General features: G+C 37.6%; 1 protein-coding gene across 1 annotated transcript; it reads right to left on the reverse strand.

Annotated features, from left to right (window-relative positions):
- Positions 1-2,400: 2,400 nt before the first annotated feature.
- LOC137182809 (E3 ubiquitin/ISG15 ligase TRIM25-like) lies at positions 2,401-7,652 on the reverse strand. Its single transcript, XM_067589314.1, has 9 exons — positions 6,763-7,652; positions 6,413-6,508; positions 6,068-6,301; positions 5,829-5,985; positions 5,651-5,718; positions 4,584-4,671; positions 4,401-4,466; positions 4,044-4,207; positions 2,401-2,966 (listed from the first exon to the last, which is right to left on the reverse strand). The coding sequence occupies exons 1-9, from the start codon at positions 7,339-7,341 to the stop codon at positions 2,850-2,852; spliced, it is 1,569 nt and encodes a 522-aa protein (XP_067445415.1). The 5' UTR covers positions 7,342-7,652; the 3' UTR covers positions 2,401-2,849.
- Positions 7,653-12,871: the final 5,219 nt, after the last annotated feature.

Raw genomic sequence — 12,871 nt, forward strand, 5'->3', positions numbered from 1 at the left:
TTTTACAATACCAGCATTAGGCAAGGCAAGGCAACTTTATTTGTATAGCACATTTCATAAACTGGGGCAATTCAAAGTACTTCACAGAGTAATAAAAATACAGTAAAAAGTTCAAAAGTACAGACAAGAGATACAAAAAGATAAAATACTTAAAAAGTAAACTAGTCCAGTTCAAATCCAGTGAAACAGAAAGATAAAATAACTCAACAAAGACTTCCACTTTTAGATGCACATTGTGAGTGAGCCCATATGTTTGTCTTGAATTTCCTTATTGCCTGTCCTTCATGATTCTACTCTTGATCTGATATTTACATCAGATCTCACTGCTTAACGAAGACAAGAGTCATAGATTCTCCTCTTGGTCAAAACCCTCACCATCTACAGATGGATGAAAGTCATACAGGGCAAAGCTCTGCCCCCCCCCCCCCCCACATACAGTGTTCACTCAAGTGCCAATAAGCATTACCCAGCAAAGACAAATGAAAATTCGTACATGTCTGTGTCAGGGTAGATAAGCCAGTGTAAAATAGGAATAGAACATTTTTAGCTTGACTTAAAAGAGGTCAGAGTTGGAGCTTGTCTAATATCATCTGAGAGGTCACTCCAGGTCTGTGTTGCATGATAAGAAAATGCTGCTTCATTGTGTTTTGCTCTAACTCTTGGGACAGCCAGTGGGCCAGCCCCAGATGTCCTAAGGGTCCTAGAAGGTTCATATGGTACAAGCATGTCAGAGATGTATTTGGGCCCAGAGCCACAGAGTGATTTGTAGACAAGCAGCAAGATTTTTTAAAATCAATTCTCTAAGTGACTGGTAGCCAGTGTAAGGATTTTAAAACTGGTGTAATGTGGTTGTATTTCCTAGTTTTCATCAAGACCCTGGCAGCGGTGTTCTGAATAAGCTGGAGTGGCGGGAGAGCTTTTTTGAAAGCCCTGTGAACAGACCATTGCAGTAATCCAATCTACTGGAAATAAAGACTTAGTTAAACCTAGGTCTCGCTTAGACATTATTCCTCTGACTCTTCCTCTGAAATTTAAATCTGAGTCCAGGACAATGCCAAGATTTCTTGCTAGACTCTTAGTTATGAGAGACAGGGAGCCGAGGTGAGAGCCGACATTCTGTCTTTCTTTCTGCGATCCAAAGACGATTATCTCGGTCTTATCATTATTTAGTTTACTGTAAATATGTAATTTTTTCTTTATAGATTTCAAAATTAATCTGGAGGTCTGATTTACGTCATTTTCATTCTGCTGTCCAGCACTCTCTTCTCTGGGCCCTTACAGAATGAGTGTTCCTCCATGTTGTTTTTTGCTTACTAGCGATCAATTTAACCCTTTCATGCATAGTGGTCACTACAGTAGACAGTTATTCAAAAGCTGGTTTCTTATATATGCATGGGTTTTAATGGTAAATCAGCCAACACAGCGGACTTTAGTGTGTCATCCCATACACTGCCATCCATTGGCCAGCCTTTGTAAGTGCAACACAAATTTCTCAAAACCATAGACTGTCAAAGCTCAAAACCAAGATGGCTGCCTGCTAGCCGGAAATACTCAACAGCTCAGGAATATCTTGCCAATTCTTCTATAGTAATAGACCCTTGCAGGTAACATCATCTCACATCAAGTCACATAATTTTGTAACATCAAGTAACAACTAAGGAGTAATACAATTTGTAAAATTTCCAAGTATTGATTTTATGTTGGGAGAAAATGACAATTAATCATCTTCTCCTTGAAAAATGCATGTTTAAAAAAATGAAGTTAAAATTTTTTTTCATGCCTAAAGAGGAATGAAAACACTTAGGAAAAAAATCCTGACTGAGGTTATCATAATTCATGCATGAAAAGGTTAACCTCAGCAGGAGGAATGGCATTAATTACATGATTTGAAGATGGGGCAGTTTCAGAGTTGATGTCTTCCATAAAAAGTGTTCTGGTATGGATGAACCTTTGCTTTTTTTTAACAGTTCAGATCTAATGTTGATTTTTAGTGGAATAGACAGATCAAAGAATGCACAATGATCTGAGCAACATCAAGCACAGTAACATTTGAAATGTTAACACCCTTAGTAATAACTAGATCTAGAGTGTGTCCTCTATTAAGGGTCAGCTCTTTCAAATGTTGTGACAGATCAAACATGTCAAGTATAACAGGAAGTTCTATGGCATTTTTGTCACTGATATTATCTAGGTTTACATTAAAATTACCCGTAATTACTATACAGTCAAATTCAGTGCAGATAATTGAAAGCATCTCAGTAAAATCATCAAGGAACTGTGGAGAGTATTTTGATGGCCTGTATATAACTATATATACATGGAGAGAATTTAATTTCCATTTTAAACGACACATATTCAAATGATGAGAACTCTCCAAATGATAACTTATTACAAAGGAACCTATCCCTAAAAAGGCACAAACACCCCCTCCTTTTTTGTTCTGTCATGCTTCTAACTCAAATATGAAATTTGGTGGGGTGAATTCAATAGGGATTTATTTATTTATTTATTTGACAGGGATGATACATGTAGGCATTGTTGCAATTGAAATAAATGCAACCGATGCATTGTGCTGTGTATTGATGGGTTGGTTTGCAACCTAACTGATGCTCACAATTGAGGTAAGCAGTAGTATTTAAAATAAAAGTAAAGTAAATTAAACAGATTATTTTCTAATTTACTACACCATTTTTGTCTGCACTATGTGTGTTCTCCAAATTAGAAAATATGCTTGGGTCAAAAGTCCAAAACAATTGTGGATAAGAACACAACAATGTCTGTGGGTGCAGTTAAGATGCTCCTTTATGAGCTGCTGATAAAGTAATTCATGTTTGTTAACACACTGGCATTCAGACACCAAAGTAATTTGTTAAAGGGGCTTGTGAGGTGGGGCGAGAAAACACAGGTGGCTCCTCTCCAAATAACACAATCATCACCTGAATGAGACCATACAGGTCTGACTGAGGCTGTAAAAAATATAGAGAGGGACAAATTTTATCAACCAAGACAACAAATGCAGAATTTCATTTCAAATAATCAACAGGGTGGACAACAGTTCAAATATTATCAAAAGCAACAGTTATGATTGTCTCATATCAACAATATTCCAGATAGCTGGCTTTCTCAGAGACTGCTATAACATGGTACTGTATACCAATCCTGTCTCCTAGAAATTACATTAATATACAACTAAATTGTTTTCCCAATTTCAGCAAATGTAATCACTGCCTGGATTATATTCACAGATGACGTTTTTTCGAATGAATGAAACGCTTCATTTATATATCACTCTGAAGTCAGAGAGAGTAGGTTGGGGTGGATGGGAAACAAGATACAGGACTCTGGCAAGAGAGAATCAGGTTTGCATCCCGAGTCCCTCATGTGGTTAGGTTTAGGCAACAAAAACACTTTGGTTAAGGTTAGAAGAGATAAAAAAGATTGTGGTGAGGTTTAAATGTTAATAAACATGTTGTGCTTCAAATCACTGCAGACTTTTCTGTATTAGCTAAACCAAGACCACAATCTTTCCCCAACCCTTAACCAAAACATGATCATGAAAAGGTTCATATTGTTGTAATTTCTACTAGCGGATACAGCACTGCAAGATCAGATAATCCCGTGGAAAATAAACAACTAGGTATGATGTCTGAACATTTGACTCATATGTTCAGTATCAACATTCATGCAACTTACCAATAGGTTAATAAACAACATTTTCTCATTATGTTGGGAGAAAACATAATTCAGCAGCATTACATTTGTAGCAAAATGTATTTGCTGCTGCACTTTAGTTGTATATGAAGGTAATTTCTAGGAGACAGGGTGTGGTATATTGTGTGTTACAGCCATCATAGAAAGATTTTAAAATGTCACTGCTAAAGTTAGACTAAAATCCTCTATGAAAAGGGTTTTGCAAAGTTTTTGTATTTTTCTACTTAATTCTGTTCAATCCATATTTTTACATTCCATCCTGTTTTCACACATAAACTGTTAATAATGAATATTAATAGATAATAAATAATATTTGAAGACACCACACTTACGTGCTTCCACTCATGTAGATAAGGCAGGTAGATCTTGCCATTGGCATCAATGTGTTTGCCAGTTTTGATCGTCATGGCACTGGTAGGTTCGACAAAACATATGGGAGGGTTGTAGGGGTATGTGTCCATCAACCACAGACACACTGGGATGTTGTAGACATTGCCTACAGAAAACACAGACTATGTTAAAATATGGCTGTTTTGAGTCCCATCATTGTCATCACCCCACTATTACACTTGACAAACTGTATGTTATATTGAGGCACTCTCTTGTATTCTGTTTACAAGACAACAGGGGATCTCTAAATGATGTGAACAGCAATTATGACATATTGTAAATGTATGTAAAAATGTTACCTCTGTAGCTCACTGGGACTGTTCCTGCTAGACTCATCAGGTCTCTTGTGGAGCCATCATTGAACACTGAAATACAAGATCTCATGACAACTAGCACAACAAATTGTAGTGGTTTTATATAAGCAAACAATATATAACTGAGACCAGGCATCAAAAACAGGAGATCAAAATCATTCTATTTACCATATGCATCCATAACCGGCTTCAAGTCTTTGTACTGGGAGATCACATTGGTTATTTCACGAAGAGTCAGGTCTCTGTATTTATATTGCTAGACAATGACAACAAAAGAGAAGGGCAATAACAATGCATGTTAGTATTTTGAAAGATTGAGACACAATTGAGGACACTCATCTGACAGAAAATAAAGGGTTGACATATTAACTGGTGTAACTAAGAAGCCAAATTGCTTGCTTATGAAGTAAATTCAGCATTACCGATAGCTTGCAGCGGCTCACTTGTTGTCTGTATACATTACTGTTTCCTGTCAAGTCCATAAGAGCACAATCTGGGATCCAAACATAATCGCCAAAACTCAAAACTCAGGGCTGGGAGCTGCTATTGGCAGATTACAAATTTGTCATAACAACTTACATTTGACCACCACTAAACGTTGGCATTTTTGTTCTAATCATGTAAAAGGTTTGATGGTATCAGTGATGTTTGTAACACAGATTTGAAAGATTTTAAGTAGTGATTGATCTGTTCAGAACCAGAATGCTTATATTTATTCTATAAAGCCAAAATTGCAATGACATATATGAATATGGCTGCAATACTGTACAATCAAAAAAGACTGAGGTTACAGAATTCTGGATTAAAAACATATTTTTATGATGGCAACAGTCAGAAAGTAGTACAGAAGGCCTTACAACAGCTCTCAAAATTGTGACGTCATTATTAAAAAAAACAAAACCTAGAATACAGCTGTGTACAAATCTAGAAATGGTGAACATGTTAACATAATGTTAATAGTTAATTAACATGTTATTGATGTTAGCTGGGTAAGTTAGCAACACAGCTATGCTAAATTGCAAACCGCTGAGGGCGAGGTAATGTAAATGTTCAAGTTGTCTTAGGAAAAAGATATCACATTATTGAGTCTACAGTAATGCACTTTTATTAAATCAAAATGATTAAAATACTGAGCTTTTCAAGTGAAAGAGGCCATTTAGTTAATAGTGTTATGTTTAGTATCGACGACATTAGCTAAGCTACATTAGCTAAGCTAGGTCAATTAGCAGGTTTACCTTCAGCATTTTCTTCAGGGCACCTTCACGGACAACTGTTCTGGTTTTTGAACCAGGATGAGCTTGAACTGAAAACAGAATATGTGCTTTTTTATTCTGAGAACAGCACAGACATTTTGGAGGATTTGGCTAATTGCACAATCTGAAATTATTCCAGCAAATACACATGAATTATTACTTGGAACAGATATTTCTCCAACAGCCTGCACCATGCTTTCCAGTTTCTCTCTAAAATCAGAGTTGGCCTTTGTCACAAAATCAAAATATGCGTGTAGCTGGACGTTGACATCGGAGGACATGTCAGGTTCTGGACGGTCACACATAGACTGGTAGCTCTGGAATCATTTAAAAAGAGAAACACATCATAAACTAGAGCCCTACACGCAAAATTGTCTATGTATTTGTCTGCCTGAGCACCTGCAGGAAATGAACGTGATCCTCAGTAAGTGAGAGCTGCATCAGTTCATCCTCTCTCTTCCTCAGCTCAGAGACATCCTTCTCCAGCTGATCCACAAGTGCCTCAGCTTTGCTCATTGCAGCTTTCTCCTGAACTTGAATCTGCTCCTTCACAGCACAACGTCTTTTATCCGCCATCAGGACTATCTCAGCATAGGCTTTCTCGTTTTGATCGACCGCTGCATCTGCAGAGCACTGACAGAAGATTTAGGACTCATATCATTATTTTTTACTTTATTTTAAGGAAAGGGACACTGGACACATTATGTGCATTTACGTCAGCTTAAAAAAGCAGAAGACATTTACCGTCAGTGCTTTCATTTTCTGTCTTAGCTGCCGGAGCTGTTTCTCCTTTTCCTGTATTCCCTGCTGGTATCTTTGTGTTTTCTTTCCAAATTGTTTCTGAAAATAAAATCATATTGTTCACTGTTGAATCATGTGGTGCAAAACAATAGTGTTACATTTGACTGACAAGAAATCATAAGTATAAGTAAAATGTATGTTCCTGATTCTCCATGCAATTAGAGCACAACACCCTCTAGAACTAGAGCAGGTAGAGATGATTGACAGTTACATTTTAATGGTCATATATGAATATAATAATTGTAACAGCACATTTACAAGATCTAACTGCGGCCCAAAATAAATATTCTTACTTGTTTCCTTTCCCTCTCTGCTGCAGCCAAAACAGTGTCATGACCTTTGTGCTCATCCATCACACAAAGTTGGCAAATGCATTGTTCATCACTTCGACAATAGACTTCCAGCAGCTTGTCATGCTTAGAGCAGATCTTCTCCTGTAAGGAGGCTGAAACTTCCACCAGCTTGTGTCTTTTGAACGCTGCTGACTCATAGTGGGGCTGCAGGTGAGTTGTACAGTAAGACGCCAGACACACCAGGCAAGACTTGACAGCTTTCAGCTTCCTCACAGTGCAGACATCACACTCCACATCCCCTGGACTGACTTCATCCCCCACAGGACAGGTGGGTTCTGCCCCACCAAGTTTCTCCACCAAATCAGCTAGCACTGTGTTCTTGTTCAGCACAGGTCTGCTGAGGAAAGTGTGTCTACACTGAGGACAGCGGTAAACACTTCCCTGATCCTCCAGATCCCAGCAGCCATTTATACAATCTATACAGTAGCTGTGGCCACAATGAAGAGTCACAGGGTTCTTCAGGACATCCAAACATATCGAGCAGGATAAAGGATCTGGTTCTGTGTAGCTCTCTGCCATCTTGGTGACAGCACTCTCTCTCACTTTCGTTTAGGTTAAAACGGAAACTGTCCGTTAATTCTGTCCGAGTGATTTAATATCCTGTTGTTGTGCTTTCTCTCCTCTTTAAACTGGAAAAATACCTCTCCCCTTATTAAAAGTTAAGGTTACTCCACAAAGAAATCCAGCAAACAGAACTAGGAGCGGAAATAAGTGATGTTACTCTCGAAGCAGACTACTCGACACTGTATCGTCCTTTTAAAGCAAAAGTATAGCGGCAGGATGTTTCGAAGCCTCCCTTCACCGCACCTAACCCTGGCTCTACGAGAGATGGAGAGAGAGAGAGAGAGAGAGAGAGAGAGAGAGAGAGTCTGTGCATACATCTTTCCTGGCCTGTGCTTATCCACACAGTAAAGAAGGAGTAAACGCGGCCACAGAGCACATTAACGATATCTTTCATCATGTGGCACAACAATCTAACTAATCTTTCCTAAAACTAAACCCAAAAAAGAGAAAGCAAGAAAAATGGTTTGACTCAGAATGCAAAAACATGAGGAAAAAACTAAGACAATTATCCAACCAGAAGCACAGAGCTCCAGAAAATCAGGACCTAGCCTATGTATTCACTATGGTGACACTATAAACATAAACAGACACTGAGAACTAAGAGAGAGCAACGGTCAACTTAATAGAGGAATCAATAAACTCAAACAGTTTCTGGGACCACTGGAAGACCTTAGACAATAATAATAATAATAATAATAATAATCTAGCCATTCAAGATGGAGACATATAAATAAAGCACTTCAAAGACTTATGGCAAGAAACATGCAACACACCCGAACGAGACCAAATAAAAGGAAAATTTAACCAATTAGAAACAATCATTAAGGACTACCAAAACCCATTAGATTACCAAATTACCGAAAACGAATTAGACCAAAAACTGAAAACCCTAAAATGTAGAAAAGTCTGTGGACCTGACGGCATCCTTGATTAGATGCTGAAACACACACTCTAAATTAAGATCAGCCATTCTGAAACTTTTCAAATTAGTACTCAGAGTTGGCTATTTTCCTGAGATATGGAGTGAAGGACTAATAAGCCCCATATTTAAAAGTGGGGACAAGACAGACCCCCAACATGACCGTGGGATCTGCATAAATTCATGTCTGGGAAAAGTTTTATGTAGTATACTAAATTTACGAATCATAGACTTCATTACAGAGCATCATTTATTAAACAAGAGCCAAATTGGATTCCTACCTAAAGTTAGAACCACAGACCATATTTTTAAATTGAACAGTCTAACTGATAATTTTGTGCACAAAAATGATGAAACAATATATGCTTTCTTTGTGGATTTTCAAAAAGCTCTTGATTCAATCTGGTACAATGGCCTTTTCTTTAAATTGATCGAAAGTCGTATCAGAGGAAAAGTATACGATCTGATCAAATCAATGTATACTAACGCAAAATGCTAAATTAAGATTGGATTATTTCGAAAATTAAGAAAATTAAGAATCTTTCTTTAGGAGACGTGGAGTAAGGTAAGGGTGTAACCTCAGCCCCACGCTATTTAATATATATATATATATATATATATATATATATATATATATATATATATCAATGAACTGGCAAAACAAATAGAGCATTCCCCTGCACCTGGACTGAAATTACAAGACACAGTGTCTCCTATATGCTGATGACCTGGTCCTGCTGTCCCCCCAAAAAAGGGTTACAGCAACACTTATTAGAACTGGAAAAATACTGCTAAACCTGGGCCTAAAGGACTAAAAATTTCAAACACTGGAAATTTTTGCTTGGCTGTGAATGACCTAAAAGACAGAGCAAAAAGGACTTCCTATGCTATCAAGAAATCAGTAAACACTGAACTACCAATTAGAACTTGGCTCAAAATATTCAAATCAATCATTGAACCCATTGCATTATATGGCAGTGAGATGTGGGGTACACAAATTCAACAAAATGGGACAAACATCCAATTGAAATCCTACATACAGAGTTCTGCAAAAGTATCCTCCAGGTGCAGAGAAAAGCTCCCAACTCCAGAATTAGGCCAATATCCTCTACTGTTAAACATTCAAAAACAAGCTCTAAATTTCTGAAATCACATTAAAACAAGTGACCCACTCTCCTTTTCCTACGAAGCCCTACACTGCCAGGAGTTGTCCCCTCTGCCTACTTTTCCTGAGGCTGAACGAACCATCAACCACTCAGGTCTTTACACCAGGACCACCTCAGCTTCAGGACACATGCACTCAGAAAATTAGACCAAACCAAATTATGATGAAAAAGACAGACAGAGAGTACACTCTGGCAACCTACCTGACCACAGTGTCTGATACAAAACTGAGAAGAACATTGACTAAGTACAGACTGTGTGAAGTGCCATGAGCTCCACAGCTCTGTTAGACCCCTGACCCACATGGCTAATAATTTATGTTTATTAATTAATAATTCATTTGTTGTGTTTATATCTTTTGTTACTCTTACCTACGATCCATAGCCCCTGTTGTTCTCCATGCTTTCTTGTATTGTTATTGTTTATTGTTTTTTTTAAATTGTATTTATTGTTTATTTATTTGCTATGATTGTATAGTTTGTGTAAATATGCTTTAGCAATGTTATATTGAATGCAGCCATGCCAATAAAGCCAATTGAACTGAATTTAATTGAGAGAGAGCAATTAATTGGTTGAGCGAGCTAAAGAGTGAATGAAGAGAGCGAGCGGCAACTAGTGATCAAAGCCATGAATCGTTAATTTTGGATGTTTCACGGCAGTTACATTCTAAAACACAAATAAACACGCCCACATCTCCTTACAACCCTGCAGGAATTTGCCTTATTGTTGTATTTTGTGTGAATGCAGAGCTTTATCCTGTCTACTGTTGCCTCTCTGCTATGTGTAACTCAGCCCCACCCTTGGTCACACAGATACACAGGCCTGCAGCTCTTACACATCCATGACAGAGACAGAGAGCAGAGTGGAGCAGAGGAGAGAGACAGCGTGGTCACTATGCTTGTCCCGACCTCATCTGTAAACCTGACACATCTGTAAAACTGTTGACAGGACACGTCCAACTGCAAACAAGGTCAATTTATGACTCTTTCTATTATGAATTTTTGATCAGGTTTTATATTTGTAAAACTTTCCTCGAGTTGAGAAAAGCGATTTAAAAATCTGTGACATCATCACAATGTAAAGTCAATGGGCCGTGCAGGAACTCCATGAAGCCTCAAATTTGGTGATTTGACCATCACCATTTTGGATTTGATCGTCACCATTGTTGATTTTTGGAGCCAGAAGTGACCATATTTGGATGAGAGTGTGGAGCTAACCCTAGTGCTAGCTGCTAGCTTGCTCAGCACTGGTTAACACAGTCCATTTACAGTGAAATATAAAGCAAAAAACAAGCTTAAAACTATTAAAACAAAATGTACTTAGCGGAAAAACTGAATAGCCAACTCCTTAGAGGGTCTTTTAGTACAACTAAACGCTTAACAAACTTTTTTTTAGGCAACCAAAATGTTACAATTAACTTTCATGAACCAAAAACACAGTGTGAAATAGTGGCGGCTATGTCTATACTCTGTGAATCTGGGGCTACGTCACGGTTACGTCATGTAATCAACGTTGTCGCTCTGGTAGCGACTTGTCAATCACAAGATAGCCACGCCCTGAAACATACCCTGTTTTACTGTCTATTTTACTCTAAATGGGACCATCATTTACAAAACGAACACCATTCTAAATTGAAGAAGATTTGAAATTCACGATGGAGACCATTAACTCATTAGGAAAATGTTTACTAGGGTAATTGAAGAAGTGGGGTCATTTTCTCATAGACTTCCATACAATTGGACTTCTTTTTGCAATCAATGGAGTAACCCCCTGCTGGCCATTAGAGAGAAGGCAGGCTTAAGGCACTTCCGCATTGACTTCACTTTTCAGACTGGGAGCTACCTGCTTGAAAATAATAAGAAAATCCAGGCAGAGGACAGGGTGTCTGCGAATACACACACCGCCACACACTCTTAGCAGGTAATAAGTGATGATTTAGAGGGGATATTTTTGTATGACTCTATACATTGTCTTTTAGGAAAATTCTGCATAGTATAACTTTAACAGAATAGGCCTATATATTAAAAGTCACAATTGTACTTATAAACATGTAAGAAATTATTTCTATAGCAAAAGGAAAATTACTCCATTTGGGAACATTCAATGGGAAACAACATGGCTTCTCCCATACAAATTTGTTATCCCCAACAAATTGAAAGAAATACATTACAAAATTGTGCATAATATATATCCCACCAACAAATTTGTCTCAATATTTGTGGATATAGATAACAAATGACTTTTGTAAAAATGAAGAAGAAACAACAATTTATTTTATGAATGTCATTACACATCAGGATTCTAGAAAAAAAAAAAGAACATTAATACTATATAAAGAAACAAAACCAGAAAGTTCAATGGAAGGTCAGTTTATTCATTTTATTGGGAAAATTTCACATCCATTAATCCTAGTTCTCAAGGTCTTGCCCATCGTTTGAGTTTTTCGAGTCTATCCAACTTGAAAACAATACGAAATGTGCACATACAGTTAATATGCTCCAAGAAATCTGATTTTATTGCCTACCATTTCTGTTGAGTTGTTTATATTTATTTATTTATTATTATTATTACTTTTACCATATGCCCTGTTACCATGTTGAATGTATCGACCAATTGAAAGTGAAGTCGTACCTGTTACCTTTATTTCATTATGATGCCTAAGTGTTTTCTGTTGTTTTAATGTCACACATGTGGTAAATGACGGTTTCTATAAATAAAGAGATGAGGGGACAAGATGCGGTGTGTTCTCAGTTTGCCACAATATCTAAACAGAGCTGTAGACTCTTTTCAAAAATGATCCGTTTTAATAATAGACTGTACTGAATAAAATAACAATAATAAAAGCTGTAAGACCACTGTTTCATCTCGGTCTCCGATTTAATTCAGCCATAAAATGTAATACCAATAGTTGCCCAGCAGATGTCGCCATCTTGACTGTATCAAATGCTACAAAACAGTGAACCATTGTTTCCTATTGATTCAGTGCTCAGAAAGCCTCGCTCCGCCCAACACTAGTGGAAATATTTAAATGTTAGTAATAGTTTTCCCGACTGTGAGCGTATTCAAATTTAATCATTTAGCATGGCAGTGTGAGGAAAACATGAAAACAGTTTGTCTGTGTGTCGCTGTGCATCATATTTGAAGATTTTAAAAGACTAAACGGGGAGACGATCTTATGGATCTAATTCGGAGGAAGTAACAGAGAAAACGTGAAGACACGTCCATGCGAGATTTGGACGGAACGCGAGATTTCTTTGGTCGCCAAGGAAACGACGGCAGCGTTCAAAGTCTCTGCAGTGTGTGTTTTTGTTCCTGGTGATGTTTGTGCTAAACAAAGAGGATTTCACACGATGGACTTGCTGGAGCCGATCATAAAACGTTTAGAGGACTTCTCACGGAATG

Source organism: Thunnus thynnus, chromosome 5 (assembly GCF_963924715.1).
Source record: "Thunnus thynnus chromosome 5, fThuThy2.1, whole genome shotgun sequence".
NCBI classification, from domain to species: Eukaryota; Metazoa; Chordata; class Actinopteri; order Scombriformes; family Scombridae; genus Thunnus; species Thunnus thynnus.

Bases quoted from the DNA above. Each gene is read 5' to 3' on its own strand.
- LOC137182809 (XM_067589314.1), bottom strand. From the start codon at position 7,341: ATGGCAGAGAGCTACACAGAACCAGATCCTTTATCCTGCTCGATATGT. The intron at 5,986-6,067 runs GTGCTCAGGCAG...AAATGATTCCAG, and splicing joins ATCACGTTCATTTCCTGCAG to AGCTACCAGTCTATGTGTGA. The intron at 4,208-4,400 runs GTAACATTTTTA...TGTTTTCTGTAG, and splicing joins AGTCCCAGTGAGCTACAGAG to GCAATGTCTACAACATCCCA.